General features: G+C 41.0%; 1 protein-coding gene and 1 pseudogene across 1 annotated transcript in view; one reads left to right on the top strand and one right to left on the bottom strand.

Moving 5' to 3' along the window:
• Skap1 (src kinase associated phosphoprotein 1) overlaps positions 1 to 16,094 on the top strand; it is a 284,881-nt gene that overhangs the window by 232,591 nt on the left and 36,196 nt on the right. Inside the window, exons 5-9 of the mRNA XM_046420495.2 lie at positions 3,512 to 3,589; positions 4,533 to 4,616; positions 7,568 to 7,692; positions 10,404 to 10,467; positions 12,633 to 12,827. Coding sequence (XP_046276451.1) covers positions 3,512 to 3,589; positions 4,533 to 4,616; positions 7,568 to 7,692; positions 10,404 to 10,467; positions 12,633 to 12,827 — 546 coding nt within the window. The remainder of the gene's footprint in view (positions 1 to 3,511; positions 3,590 to 4,532; positions 4,617 to 7,567; positions 7,693 to 10,403; positions 10,468 to 12,632; positions 12,828 to 16,094) is intronic.
• On the bottom strand, positions 15,389 to 15,542 carry LOC124076607 (U2 spliceosomal RNA; annotated as a pseudogene).

Genomic DNA, 16,094 nt, shown 5'->3' on the forward strand with positions numbered 1-16,094 from the left:
ATCATTTCTAGTTTTTTATTATGGTGATAATATCGTTTTGCAGGAAATAAACAAAAAGCTCTTTTTTAATTATATACTTAAATATATTTTTTTGCCTTAAAATAGCAACTTCTAAAATTGTTTGTGGGTTCTTCTTATTTTTAATATCATCCTGCAAAGCATTTACATACTCTCTACTACACATTAAGTAGCTCTGGGCAGATCTGTTTGTTTGACAGTAGGTGTGGATCCAGGCACATAAGACTCCTCTTGCTTCATCTTCCCATGGTCTGGCCGGACTTGTGCATCCACCAGTTCTTAATCAGTAGGACTCTGAGCTAACAGTGAAATAGGAGATGACTTCAGGGTCACAATGGCTACCCATCATCATGTGTGGATTTGTCTGATAGATCAGGAAGCTAATGAGATTGAGCTGAGTCAACTTGACATGGAGAACAACTCTGTCATTGTACTCACCACGATGCCTACACAGTCAATAGAATAGAGACTGATTTCATTCGATTGCCTATTTTTTATTTCATAGCCATTCTAAACATTACCTATAATCCCATTTTTTTCCCACAGCCCATCAGGGAAACCAAGCAACAGAGTTCATTGATACAAATTCCCTCTAATGAGGATGAGAACAATATAACACATCTTACTAACTACGTACAAAAACACATCATATTTTTTTAAAATATTTCCAACTCTATTACTCTTCAGAATCTTGTTCGTAAACCACCAACTGAGAAAATTCAGCAATTCATTCAGTGCCCAATTTTAGCAAACTGAGATTGACTATAGGGGAGAGAAGGTGGGGATGGTGCTATCCCTCCTGTCCTAGAATTAGTGACTTGGAGTTCAAGCATCTCTGCTGTATTATGCCTTTGTTTTCTTGGTGGTGACATTCTTGGGTTTCAGTTGGTGGGGAGAGAAAAGCCTCATGCTGATAATGTACTGAAAGTAAATGAAATTAAATAAGCGAAGCAGTGCTCATCACTACTTCCTCCCCCCTGGGTAATTCAATTCAAGCTCTCTCTCTGATGGCAACTCACAGGGGCTGTCTCTGTCACCCCGCTGGGGCCTGGAGTCTTAACATCTAAATAAAAGTTTCACTCAAGCATTTTTTATGCTCCTGCCAGCAGGATCAGTGAGCTGGTGTGGCACATTAATGTAATATTCATACTCACAGACTCTCCCCGCACACGAGGCAATGTCTTCCCATTTTCATAATTATAGATGTTCCATAAAATGGCATTTAGATTTGCATTAAAAAAGGAGGTTTGAATTCTAATAGAACATTTAACATGTCTTTTATGATTCAGATTCTTGGCATCTTCAACAAGAAGCTGTGTCTCTAAGTTTAACAAGACCTTTAAAAAGAAAAAAAAAAAAAAGGAAGGAAAAACTTGTGAGAGAAGAGATGGAAACTCCAAGCTCAGGGGATCCTGTTTATCCTATCCCCTGTGTCTTTCATTTAAATTTTAGGTCTCCAGGAGCAATTTTTCCACAGTACTTCAGAAATTAGTTTTCCTTCAAGGGCCTACTCCGCCATCCTGTCCTCACCTCACCTATTGTCCCACCCCCAGTAGAATCTGCTATTTCTTGGAGCATGTTTTTAGAGGGACATTAGAATTTTCAGTGGTGTAGGATAAATGAAAGAATTCTAGAAAAATGAACTTTCCTTTGCTATGGTTCATCTCATCCACACACCCTGAGACCCATCTAGAAGAATTTACGGCAGCCACAGCCTTTGCAAACTATATAACATAAAAGTGAAAATAGTCTATGATCAAGGAAGTTAACAATAAGGACCCATTGAATAAAGAGACACATAAGCATACTGATAAAGAAAAAGGCTCCTCTGATCTATTCTTGAAACAGCCTAGAAGCAAAAGGTAATCCTAACTGCATTTTAAATTGTCTTAAAATAGCCAGGTGCAGTAGGCCAGTGCCTGTAATCCCAGCAAATTAGGAGGCTGAGGCAGGAGGATTGCAGTTTTAGGCCAGCCTCAGACTCTAAGCAATTTAGCCAGACTCTGTCTCAAAACAAAAATAAAAGAATTGGGGCTGAGGCTGTGGTTAACTGCCCTGGGGTTCAAGCCCCAGTACCAAAAATAAATAAATAGTCTTTAAACAAAAAGTGGGTAAAGCACTGAACCAAGTGCCACCCCATAGCCAGCACTGAGTGAATGTTGATCACTGTAGGAGATGTTTAAAAGCCAATTGTTTTATTGAAAAAAGCATTTCACCTCAAAGTCTCAAGATAGCATATAGATGGCCTGATTGATTCATATGGTGATTGTGACTTACTTTCTTTTGTATTTGGTTTGTTTTATAACTTTTTTTAAAGAAGAGATTTGAATTAAAAAACTAAAAAACAAGTAAATATTTAGATTCTGCTAGCCCACTCCCTTTCATTTTTCTTATATGGAATTGGGCTGGGGGTGTGCTCAGTGGTAGAGCCTGTGCTTTGATCCTGAGCCACAAAACAGAAAGGGAAGGAAAAGAGGGAGGGAAAAAGGGACAGAGGGTTGGTTATATTCTTTAAAGAATTTGGGGGGGAGAGGGTCTTGTTTTATTTTATTTTTGAGGAATAAACTCCTCCCTCAGTCTTTTGCCCCATAGGATAAGGATAAACCCTGTGGAGGAAGAAGGATTAGCATCTTGATTTTTCAATAAATTTGTACCTAAGGAGGCTGTTGAAAGCCAAATGTCAGCAGCATACAACTCAAGGCCGATGTCAGTTCCAGGGTCTTCTTTTTATTTCATTTTTTTAAATTTTTTTAGTTGTCAATGGACCTTTATTTTATTTATTTATATGTGGTGCTGAGAATCGAACCCAGTACCTCACACATGCTAGGCAAGTGCTCTACCACTGAGCCACATCCCCAGCCCAGGGTCTTCTCTTTTGTTAAGGCTTTAAGGACCCTTAGACTCCTTCCCATTCTTTAAAGAAACCAAGATTTGGCAGTTATTGCCAAGTTCACCTTGCATAGCCCTTCTTTGTGTGAACTTAATAAAATTTATGTTCACAGAGTGGCTTTCTGGGTTTTTTTTTTTAATTTATTTAAAAAGGAAGAAAGAAGAAAAAAGATGAATATATTCATGTTCCCCTCTGAGGTGACCACATTTATAGTGGAATCTATCAGTCATTAAGTCTTCTCTGAGCTGATAGCTATCCATTTGACTTTTGATTATCTCAGTGTGGATTATCCAATTTGTAGCTTATATCCACAGCAAATTCTTAATTCCCTGGAGTCCTTTTCCTGCCAATCAGTACATAGTTACGCTACCTCCCCTTGTCACAAATTAATGTATGCTTAGATCATTTTAAGTGATATTAGCATTAGATATAATTAGGAAGAGAGAAAATTAACTTTTTCCCCAATCATATAGAAAATGTTTTATTTTGTGCTGTGTTTAGGCAATTGCCCTTTATACTCTGTCATTAATGTGAATTATCTAAAGTAGACTAAGTGAAATTTTGTCAGGTTTCAACAAAGCATTCTGCTGTTGTTCCTTTTAGGAATGGAAGACGTCATAAGAGGAGCTCAAGAACTTGATAACATCATCAAGCAAGGATACTTAGAGAAGAAAAGCAAAGGTATTGATCCAACCCAGAGACAGCAGAACATTCCCGGAAGGGAAATGATGAAAAAAAAAAAAGGTTAACTGATTAGGTACCCTCTCTGTGCCCAACACTGTGCTTGACAGACGTCTAGTGGACTCTGTCACTCATTAAATAATAAACTTAATGCGAGGAGAGGAAAGACAAGAAGTCTGGTGTTAGTATGTGTAGACTGCAGAGAGATGGCCAGAATCTTTAGCAGACTGGGAGCTCCCTCAGGATGGGGATTGATTAGGTTCTGCTCATACCTGTACTTGCAGTGCCTGCTACAAACAGGTGCTTAATAAAGCTTGTTGAATGAATGAATGATATTTTTGTTCTCATCTCTCAGTGAGCTCCTATAGTAGAGAAACTGTTTTACTAAGAGCGTAGCTTTTATATTATGCATAAAGCAGCACACTCCCAAATTTCCAACAAGCCCAACTCTTGATCTTTATTTAAACTTATTCCATTAGAATATAGAATAGGAACTACTAGGACTGAAGTCCCAAGATTGCCACTCAACTAACAAATTGGTTTAGCACCACCCCCCCAAAAAAAAGAAAAAAAAAACTTTCTCATGGCCATGGCCTGGAGTATCATTCTGGTTTGTCAAAGGCAACACGTAAAGATGTTGTGGAGAGTTTGAAAAGGACAGGATGAGATCAGAACCTGAAAGATATAAAGGAAGCTAAATAAAAAGACAGCTGGGAGGGCACAGAGCAGGCAACCCTGTTTAGAACTTGGACCTTAAACGGAGCTTGTCCTCTGGACTCTGAGTCAATATGGGATAACCTGTGGGAGTGAGAGGGAGGGTTTTACAGTCCATTAACCTGGGAAATAAAACAATAACACGCTGGACTGTGTGTAGTTGGATTTTACGGACTCTTCAGTGATTGTAGTTACCTGAATTTATGTCTCCTACTGCTGTTCTGTGTAGATCATAGTTTCTTCGGCTCTGAGTGGCAGAAGCGATGGTGTGTTGTCAGCAGAGGCTTCTTCTACTACTATGCTAATGAGAAAAGTAAGTGTTCTTCATTTGCACAGCAGCATCTCACTCCTGGATGCAAGCACTTCGTAAATTCTCAAGCACTTAGGTCTCCAGATAGCAGTCCTTAACTAACACCCAGAAAGGGACACGCTTAAGAAAGAAAGAGGCTTGGGCAAATAATACTTTTCCAGTCACCAAAAACAGATGTCAATTTAGAGTTCCACCTTTAAACATTAGGATAGTATAGTTGATATATCATATGGTTATCTTTTATTAAGACCAATAGCACAATGTTTTCCAAATTGAATGTGTTGGTATACTTAAAAAAAAAAGAAACCTCAAATTCTTTGTAGGCATTAATGAGATAGCTAAAATATAAATATTGGGGGATAGGTAGAGTGGGGGTGTGGCTCGGTGATAAAGTGCTTGCCTAGCATGCACAGGACCTTGGATTTGCTCTCCAGTATAATAATAATAATAACAACAACAACAACAATAACAATAATAATAATTCAGAGAAATATTTAAACAGCTTACCAGTGGCCCAGAAAAAGAATCCTAGGGTTCAGACTCTCTTAAAGCCTGCTCCAAACTTTGAGCCTGACTATTGGGAAGTAATCCAGTGGACATCCCTAGAGCCATAGAGTGTTGAGACCCAAATGGTTGCTGTGCCCAAGAGACACCCTTCAGCCAGATGGCAGCAGCAGCAAAGTGTTGACTCAGGCCAGAGGCAGTTTTTTAATGAGCCACCACTGACTCAAATCAAGCACAACACTCATGAGCTATCCCTAGAAGACCTCTCATCCATGTTTAACATAGTTGCTTAGTTCACAAGAGAGAGGAAAGGATATAAGCACAAGTTAAGGCAGCTACAAATAAACACAAGCTAAAAATTATTTTTGTACACTAATGCAAACTTTCAAGTAAGGGATACTGCTTGGTAGAGTTGGGCAGTCCCAGAAGTAATTTAGGAAGCAAGAGAAAAAGAGAGAGTAAATCAAGCATCCACTCTTGCAGGGGCTTCCTGTGCATCTACCACCTTCATACAGGGGCCAGTGATAAAGTTACAAAATAGAACTTTCTTTTTCCTTCCAATTATTTTCCATTTTGCCTCTGTTTCTCCTTTTTAAACCCTATTCCTCTCCTGGATATTCGGTCTAGAGAACAATCAAATACCTGCCCAATTGCCTTTGGACTTTCTGCCACCTTTGGTAGGTACTAAAGTAGCAGAAAGAGCTGTTGCTCAGTGACCTGGAATCCTTAAGATCTGCCCTTGACTTCGTGGCAGTTGCCTTTCTCAGCCTCCCTGCCTGCAGCAGGTGTCCCTGACCTTTGTCTTCCAGTCACCATCCTGGATTCCTCAGAACCCTCCCATCCAAGGGTAAAGTGTGAAGCCCTGCTTGGAATTGATACAGCACACCTTGAAAACTGAGGAACAAATCCCCCTTGTCCTTCTACCCATCCCCACCCAGCCCACTCTCAAATCCAGCAACCACAGTTTCACCTCTGAACTCTAGGCACATGAGCCAGACAGGTGTTCTTTTCTTCAACCTATTAGGACATTTGGGCCATTGTAAAAAATGTCCATCATTTCTCCTGCATTTAAATAGATGGTTGGGATTCCACCTCTTGGGTCCCCTTCTTCCTCCAGGAGAAGTCTTTTCTGCTGTCCTTTAATAAACTTCTAATTTCTACTCTGAAAAAAAAATAAAAATAAAAATAAATAAATAGATGGTTGGCATATCTGGATAGAAAGCCAGTTATCCTCTCTGTTCATTCAGAATCCTTTACACTCACTGGGAAAGAGGCGGGGGTTGGGGGGTGGGGGGAGAATAAGAGCAAGAGGCTCGGAGACTTTTATTGACCATTTGGCCATCAGAGTGAAATAAAATCTGGTGATCAAAGAAACAACAAAACATTTTAGTGGCCAGTTAGAACAAGGAGAGATACTTTAACAAAAAAGATTCTGGTGTCAAAAAGCACTGTTGCGCGGTTCCCTTCTCGACAGTTACTTCTTATTGCGCCCAGGACAATTTCTTAGTAAGTATAGTGTTCGTATGTTTCTTTTAGCTCAACCAGGTGAGGACAGTCTTTTTTTCTTCTTTTCTTTTCTTTTTTAATTTTGCCATCCCACTTTCTTCTTTACGTCATCATTAAAAAAAAAAAACTCAATTTATTTCACCTGACAGGGGACACAAGCATCCCCCACACTGTGGATGCTGTCCTCCATGTGTCCTGCCTGACATAAAATCTTTCTGAGCCACCTCTTCTTTGCCTGTTTCTAATATTTTATTTTCAAAAAGTAAAAAAGAAGAAAAAGTGATAAGTAGAGTCGTGTCTCCTTTCTGTCACTCAGGGTCCTTTTCCTTTTATCTCCTTCCTTATCATCTAGTGACACTCAATAGTCCTGTGCTTCTTTCCTAATTTGTCCTCTTGAAAGGAGAATGAAATACTGAGTTTTAATTATTCTCCCTCTAGCATAAATTCCCACCTGAGAAGCAGGGGATGGGGAAGAATAGTTTAGCCCAAATGCCACATAAAGCATGGGAGGAGATTCCAGGACCTTATAATGCCCCTGTGCTGCTGTCCCTCCCCTCAATGTGAGCTCTGCTGGCCCTGATAATAATGTTTCAGCTCTGTAATAGCTTTCAAGAGCCTCACATTTACAACCACACTCTCCCTACTGTAATAATTCCTTCTTTCTGTTATTATAGATCTCTTAACATTCTAATAAATTCACTGTCTCTGTTGGACTCTTTTGGTAAAATAACCTTTCGTGTTGCATTTCCCTAGCTTGGCAGTGATATCTGCCTGGCTGTCGCAGTAGCCTCTTCCCAAGCTTCCCTAATAACCTTTCCTTGACTGTTGTGGTTCCTCGGGGATGTAACAGCTGTTTCTGTGCTTTTATTTCACATACCAGAGAAGATGCCTTCCCCAGGCAGTTGCATCTCTCTAGGGATACAGGGAGCTTTCCTGTCTTGCAGGCAAGCAGCCCAAAGGGACCTTCCTCATTAAGGGCTACAGTGTCCGGATGGCCCCCCACCTACGAAGAGACTCCAAGAAAGAAGCCTGCTTTGAACTGACCTCCCAGGATAGGCGCAGCTATGAGGTAGGATGATCCGAGGAGCCGGTGCTCCTCCTTAGAGCTGCGGTTTCCTTCCCTGTTTGCTATGCTGGGTTCTATTCTCTCTTTTCAGCAGCTAAGACCCTCTTTCTTGCCCTGTCCTCACCTTTGCTATGTCACAGCCTCCCTTCCCTTCTGTTGCCACACTCATCCTAGACAGTGACTTCACTTGGCTTCTCTCTCTTCATCCCTCCCCTTCCCTGTGTCACCCTATAGGTGAGATTTCCTGTTCACCGCAGCAGCGCACCATCAAAACCCTTACTCACCGTCTCTAGTTTCACGGCTGTAATTCCCATGCTTATTTTTCAACTGATTATCCCTACTTTCTTCCATGAAAGTAGGAAAAAGGAAAATCTAACTCTATCCTAAGAAGTTATTTGTTGTATCATATTCATCTTGCTATCCAAAATGGCCTTCCTATATTTGGATGCATTGCATATCTCTGAAAGTAGTTTTAAGACATTGGTGACAGTGGTCACTGAGTAGTAATAATGATAACTAAGAGGCTAGAGGACCTTGTCAGAGCAAGAACTCATTCCTTGCTGTGTTCATTTGTATATATTTTGAATCTTTACCTCGTGCATTTATTACCCATTATAAAATAAATTGAAATAATAAAAATGTAAGACTGTAGAGATATATGGATTTTTTCACTAAAAATATTTTTATATGTGTGTATATTGTTTCCTACTTGATAATTTTATTTTACCACAGTTCTGTTAAAGCAATGTTAGCAAAGCTCTAGCTAACTTATGAAAAAGAAAAAGCATGCTAAAAGTAAATTACCAATTTAAGTAACCCTTTGACTCCTCAGATTTTTCTCAGCTTTCAACGTTTTTATATTTCTACAATATATTAACCCTTATTTGATTATGTGACCTAGGTCTGCATTATGTAATTTCTAGAATTTTTTAAAAACTTAAACTAAAGCTTTTCTCTGGAGTTCTTTATAAACATTATATAACACAGACTTATGCATTGCATATGTTTCTGAGTTGTTTTTATTATTAAATTCTGATGATACAGCATCTGATAAAAGTTGATATGAAAATTCTAAGCCAATATTCCTAGAAAGTTTTTTATTGAAGTGTGATTTGGGGCCAAGGTTGTGGCTCAGTGGTATAGCACTTGCCTAGCATGTGTGAGGCACTGGGTTCAATTCACAGCACCACAAATAAATAAAAATAAAATAAAGGCCCATTGACAACTAAAAAAAAATTTTGAAAAAAACAAAAGTAAATGTGCTTTTAAGGAATTAAGAATGATAGGGTCTATTAACATAAGCATCATACAGGAACCTAGGTTTCTTATACAACATATATCTTTATGTTATTCTAATGACCAGATAATTAAAATGTTTTTCAGAAACAGTTATTTCAAGTTGATTCTTTTTTTTTTTTAATCATGAAGGGTTGATGCTTGACCGACCTGTTTTATTAATCAAAATGTAGTTTGTTTACTTCTTTTCTTTGGTCCATTGAATCCAGATCATTACTATGGTCTGTGGATTCTATCCTCTACAGTGGCCTTTAAATCTTTACCTTTCTTATTCTCACAGCCCTCATGATAGTTAAGTCCCTCTTGTTTCACCTAGAGGACCAATTCAACAGCCTTCTAGTTGATCTTCTGTCTCCAGAGTTGTCTATTCTAATCCCTCCTACCCAAACTATTGAAAGAGTCACCCTCTCCCTCTGCTAGAATTGGTAGTAGCTTCCTGTTGCCTACATTTCTGAATTTCTGTCACTCAGAGCCCTTCTACCAACTCTTCTCTGACCCTCAACTTCCATCTGTTATTATTCTCCAGGCAAGCTGGTCATCTTCCTGCCTTCCCCACACATGATGTTCTCATTCTTGTAATCTTGCCCATAATTATCCCTACCTGAAATGAACAGCTCCCTCCACCAGTTTCCACCAACGCTTTTTAAAAATCCAACCAGCCTGGTGGTGGTGCACACCTGTAATCTCAGAAATTCCAGAGACTGAGGGAGAAGATCACAAGTTTGAGGCCAGCCTCAGCAACTTAGCGAACTTAGTGAGACCCTGTCTCAAAATAAAAAATTAAAAAGACCTGTGGATGTAGCTCAGTGATAGAGTGCCCCTGGGTTAAATCTCCAGTGTCATAAAAATATATATAAATAAATATTTTTTTAAATCCAGTCAAAACAGTTTTGCTTCAGCAAGCCTCCCTAATCTACTCCTGGCAACAATAAATGCTCCCTGTCTACTCACAACAACCAGTTGTGGGTTGCAGGTGTAGCTCAGTGGTAGAGCACTTGCCTAGCTCGCTCAAGGACTGGGTTCTGTCCCCAGCACTGAAAAGGGGAAAAAAAAAGTTCCATTATTATCAAATGAATCTGCTTTGTGATGTTTTCATCTCGTGTACATATTGCTTTGCTTTCCCCCGCCCCTGGTAAATTTTTCTCAAATAAATGCCACATGAAGGAATAGATAATAGACATAGACATAAATATCTGGACTTAAAGAGCTCTAATATCTGGGTATGCAAAATTGCTGATGGAAAAAAAATGGTTTGAATTTAATATGTGGTCTTCTTTCTAAATATTAAGCTAAAGCAGAGAATCCTGAGCTTTAAAGTTGACAAAAACTCACAGATAACTTCCCCTGGGCTTCCTTATCAAGATGCATGGAAATTTTAGTGAAGGTGATAAATTAATTTGCATTTTTTTTTTCTGTAGTTTACAGCTACTAGTCCAGCTGAAGCCAGAGACTGGGTGGATCAAATAAGTTTCTTATTAAAGGGTAAGTGTTACTGTTTTGAAATACATAATATTTGGATCTGCAGTTGAAGTACTGTTCCATAAGTATCAGCTAGAGGTTTCCATGTGTATTTTTTCCTGATTTCTCATCTCTACCCTCCCCACCATATGCCCTCATTTTAACAAAAACTACTGTGTATGGTTCAGAAAGTAAGGAAATCATCAACCTGGAGATGACCTCTAATGTCATAGCTCATCACCTGACATACAGGCAAGCCTTTACTACTCATAATCACTGAAAATGGGATCCTGAAAACCAGCTCAGCCCAATTCACTGCCTCCTAAAACCCCTTTCATTCTGGAAAGAAAATTCATAATATCCAACTTAGAGCCATTTTAATTGCAAACAAGGTCCAAAATCTTCTTCTTTTTCAGTCTTACTAGGAAGTAGAAATCTAAATTAATATAGATGGTCATCAGAGACTTTGGACATTACAAACAAATTGCTATTTCCCAAGCCACAATAAAATGTTCCTTGCTTTGAGATGGGACAAGTCCTGCCTGAAGATATTAAATGACTGCTCTTAGAGTACCCTCTGCTGGCCAGCCTGCAGGCACAGCAGTAACAGTGGCCCAAGAAGCCTTTCCTGGGAGTGGCAATGTGGCAGATAGAAGCAGTCCACCTTGAGTGAATCACTTGGCATCAGGTAACCCTCAGGTACCCTCATGGCAGGACCCTATCTTACAGAAAGACAGGAACACCAACTTCGTACTTGGCCCAAGACACAGGGGAAAGCACGTCAACCTGAAAACTCCAAACTTTCTCTTCACAGATTTTATTCTAGTGCAAGATTTTATTGTGGATAAGAAGGAGCAAGCACCCGAGCTTTAATTACAAGAATTGCCTGTTTTACTCAGTTATGCCTTTGCTATCACAAAAACAAAGTATTGCATCCACCAGCAGCGTCACGTATAATAGACTGGAACTAGGCAAACATGAACATTGATGGCGAGACTACAGGGTACACTCTCATCTAGGTGCCTTGGATTTATGCGTGTAATATACCCCTAAGTGTGTAAACCTCAATAAAACTCAAAGCAGCTTTATTGAGCTGTACCCTGTGGTACTTTCAGAATCCCACATTGAAGAAATTATTCATTCCATTTTATTTTAAAACAAACAAAATAATAACATATGGTTTAAGCCACAAATGTGTCTTTGATCCTTTTTCTCATATGAAGTGGCACCAGAATTCAGATGAAAATTGTTGCAAAACCTTTATTAAAAGCCTAATCAAGCCAAACAGTTTTATTGTGTTTTGAAATGAACATCGGATGTTTCTCCATCCTTCCCTTCCCCAGGGTCTGCTGACTATACTCGCCCATTCTGTCGGGGCCCCTCAGCAGAGTTTCAGCGAGCAGAGACTCTGTGCTACTCAGAGAATGAGCCTTCCCAGTTCCCCATCAAAATAAAAAACAATCTCCCTCCCCTGCCCTGGTGCTCCCCAGTGCTGTAATGGTCCAACATTCTCTATGCAGTGACCCACTTAAGGTCAGCCAGACTGTACAGTTGCCAGAGGACATGGTAACTGCACTGTGCAGCCATTCCATTTGGTCTCGGATTACTGTTATTTTTCACCATACCCCATTTGGTTTCCTCTTCCACTTTTGCTCATTTTTTTTTCTCTCTCTCACTCTCTGCAAACAAACTTGTCTGAAATTCTGCGATGAGATCATTGGGGAGATGGGCTTCCGACAGCTCGGACACCCTACAGAAGAAGCCACCATGGAGGCCCTGGCTCTGTGTGCCCTGGAGAACTGCAGGCCATCACTCACCCGTCCAGTTTTCTAGTTGATGAGCAGTGCATGGCATGCTGGCATTTCCTCTTCTGTCCTATTTCCTTCCCTTCACCTTGTGTTCCCATTCACACACCCATACTATTCAGGGCTGCTTCATCCTGATCAAGTTTTATTGCAAGGAAGGATTTATGTTGATGGTTTAAACCTGATGCAGTGCTGGTCTGGCCTTTTCTGTAGATTTCCTGCCACCAAGGCCCACATTAGAAATAACAGCACTTAACCTAGTGTTTCATTTTATTTTGACATGTTTTATTCTCTTCCCCCCTCCTCCTTCCTCTTTCCTTCCCTGCCTTCTCACTCCTTTCTTTTGCTCCCTACCTTGATTCATTCCCATCTTTGCCCTGGCAGATCTGAGCTCTTTAACCATCCCATGTGAAGAAGAGGAAGAGGAAGGAGAAGAGGAGGAGGAGATGTATGATGATATTGATGGTTTTGACTCTCCAAATTCTGGTTCCCAGTGCAGACCCATTCTCTTGCCTGGGAGTGTGGGGATAAAAGATCCTACAGAGGAGAAAGAAGAGGATATTTATGAAGTCTTACCAGGTGAGAAATTTCATCTTCTAATTATATCCCCCTCGTTTCAGAAATTCAACCTGGTGGAAGAACATGACTTTGGAAACTCCTAAGGAAGCCAGATCTAAACTTCATCCTCTGAAGGAGAGAATGTAGGGAAACATGATTCTCAAGCTCTTATAGAGCCTCTGCCTTACTCTGGGAGCAAGATGAGTTTGATCAAGGATTGTCTCATCTGTGCCACATGAAGTCCTCTATCATATATGTCAACCAAGTTCAAGGGTTCAAGAATACCCATATTGGTGTTCATTGCTTACCATGAGTTTGGGGGTCAGCCATCAAAAATCCTCTAGTTTCAACATCTTTTCTGTGGAATTGTGAGGGTGACAGAAAGTTGCCTCCAAAATATGAAGGATTTTGAAATCTGAAATATATAAATGCTAACCACCCTTTTGTGTGATCCAGTAAAACCCCACCAGCACAACTCATTATTACCTAGAAACAAATCACAACTCTCAAGAATAAGCCTGACATGTATCTCCTCTGCCCACCATGCAGCAGCTCTAAGCTGTCGATCACTTTCTGTCCAAAGGCAGGATAAGTGGCACCTCAGAAAATGTAGAGTCATCATTGCTTCCACAGAGCCACTTCTGGTCGGGATCGGCAGCTGGCGAACAGTGCAGAGCACAGTGGGAGTCAGACTGTGGAAAAACCAAAGTCTGAGCCTTTTAATTGTGAGGTACTTAGACCACAGGAACGCTGAATCTTCAAGTCCATTCAGAAAGAGCATGCCTGTGGAAATTTGCCAGGAGTTCAGTGCTCTGCTAAGAAATTCAAGTTAAGCCTAAATTTATAGCAATTTAAACCTCCATCTCAAATGAACCTAGGAACTAAGGTAAATCTAACACTCAGGCCCCTGAAGACAGGGGTAGTTGCTAAAAGCATCATCAGTAGGCAACATATTTCAAGGCTTCCTCAGAAGAGGGTCCAACCCCCTTAACTCTGCATTCTGCCTTCATCTCTTCCCTAGGAGAGAAGCCATGTCATTGTCCCCTGCATCAAGGAGCAGGGCTGTGGCTACACATCCCCACCAAGGAGAGCCTGCTTCTTCTCCTACTACTTCCAACCTCTGCCAGTCCCCACTTCCCCAGCCTTTTTTTGTTGTGTTTTATTATGCAAATGATATCTTGGTTGAGGTCGAGCCATTTCTTGTGTCTGAAGTTAAAAAAAAAATGATAATTTCCTCAGCAAGTCATCGTCGTTAATGAAGTTTTACAAAAACAGATACAACCAAAGGAAAATAAAATTTCACAGGTGATAAATTTTTCCAATTTCCCTGGCAGAATTCGATAGGATTGTTAAATTAAGAGTGAAGGTGTCTGTTAGAAAGCAACGAGCAGTGATGGGTAATTTTATAGAGTGGAAAATTGAATCAAATTGCTACATTAAAACACAGCTCCTCTGAGAATCTTCCCTTTCACAGCCTGCTCCATTGCAACAGCAGGGTGCAGAAATGGATCTAATTCACAACACTCCCTAAAAGGAGATGCACTCCCCAACTTGGCCAGGATCTTCCTAGTGAGCTCACATTCTGCTCACTCCTGCCCAGGCTCAGGAAAAGGCCAGGTGACACTCCACTTTGGGTTACAGCTGTGGAAGAGTGCTCTGGGAAAACCTCCCTGAACCACTCAGCCTTCTGGGATACAATGGAAGGGCCTTTTATGCACCATGGATAGTTCTCAAAGGAGCCAGGGGAGAGGCTCAGAGATGCAGAACTAAGAGAGCAAAGGGAAAGAGGCCTCAGAAAATAAGATGAATTTGGGCTCAACCCCCACTTACCCCAGGTGGGGGCAATGAATGTATAACTGTCTTCTTAGCAGCCATGATTCTCCTGCCTCCTAAACTCTTACCCTCAGTCACTGTGGCACTGCCAAGTTATGGGGCATTACTCCAAAATTCTCACCAATTGAGTATTGGAGTGGACCCAAGGGCATGGAGACTAGTCTACATCTCAAACCACTAACCCTGAGTCCACAACTGCTGTCCATTAGGAGTGAGGAAAGCCACAAAGCTTTCGCCTGGGTCTCTTTCTGTAGGTTAGCAAAACAGCAATTAACTTGCATATGTTTCCAAAGGACAATGTGTACAGCCAACGGTTTCTTTCCAAAAAGCCTCTATCCATCAGAGTCCTGAAAGACAGCATTGAAGGTGGGATATGGGGACATTTAATTATGATATGTATATTGCAGCCACACAATCCCATCACCCAGCTGCCTTTCCACTCCACTCTTGTTGCTTCGGAAATGGATTTGAGTTTTGCATGTGCCACATCACTAGTCCTGGAGGAATTGAGAGGGAAGGTGAGGGGCCTAGCAGTGTCTCCCCTCTGCCACCATCTCATAAGACCACCTATAGAGCAGAGGCATATGAGAGACAGCACGGCACTGCAGGTGCAAAGCTGGCTGTATGTCACCATGGATCTGTGCTGCTGCCTGTTCTCTGTGAGGCCTCAGGCAAGTTACCTGCCCTCACTAATTGTCACCCTTGTAAAATGGGGAAAACAATAGCTGCTATCCTAGAGGGATATGGTGAAAAAGTCTAGAACTGACATATGTAAAGCCCTCAGCATAGAGTCCTGGCATGCGGGAGTCCTCAGTAAATGCTGGCTACTATTAACCTGGTGGCATTTAAAACTGATAAGAACAGATACTACACTTGATCTTGGCCAAAAGGCCGAAAAGCGATCTGGTGGTATTTAAAGAAGCTTTATGGCTTGAAAAGCTGGGGGATGGCTAGGTCCCCGCCCTCACCAAGCAGACTTGAGACAGTCCAGTTGGGCATTTGCAGCTATGTGTATGAAGCAGGTGAAATTGAAAATCCCGAGCAGATGGAATGTGGAGCGCACCTTCTGCTCAGGCCCATTTTTACTGCGAGGCCAGGTGCTGGGTGGAGGGACAGTGGACGGTAAAGTTGGATTGTGCTAACATTGCATACCCATCAATAGTCAAATGACTTGGGCCTCTCATTCAGTTCATTATAACAGGTAAATGTGCTTTGTGAAGGATATTTAGCATTGGTGATTCTGCTAATTCTCTTCTTTGGAATGGGACCTACAAAAGCCCTCCCTGTCCTTTTTTTTTTTTTCTTTGTGGTGCTAGGGAATGAACTCAGGGCCTCATATATGCCAGGCAAGTGCTTTCCCACTGAACCACATCCCCAGCCCCTTGAGCCTTCACTGTGTCTACGGGGAAAGCCATGTAAGTGAGATCCTTCCAGAGTGTCATTGATATGGTCTTC

The sequence above is a fragment of the Marmota monax genome, unplaced genomic scaffold, assembly GCF_021218885.2.
Source record: "Marmota monax isolate L192 unplaced genomic scaffold, Marmota_monax_Labrador192_F-V1.1 WCK01_AAM20220418_F8-fsc00064, whole genome shotgun sequence".
NCBI classification, from domain to species: domain Eukaryota; kingdom Metazoa; phylum Chordata; class Mammalia; order Rodentia; family Sciuridae; genus Marmota; species Marmota monax.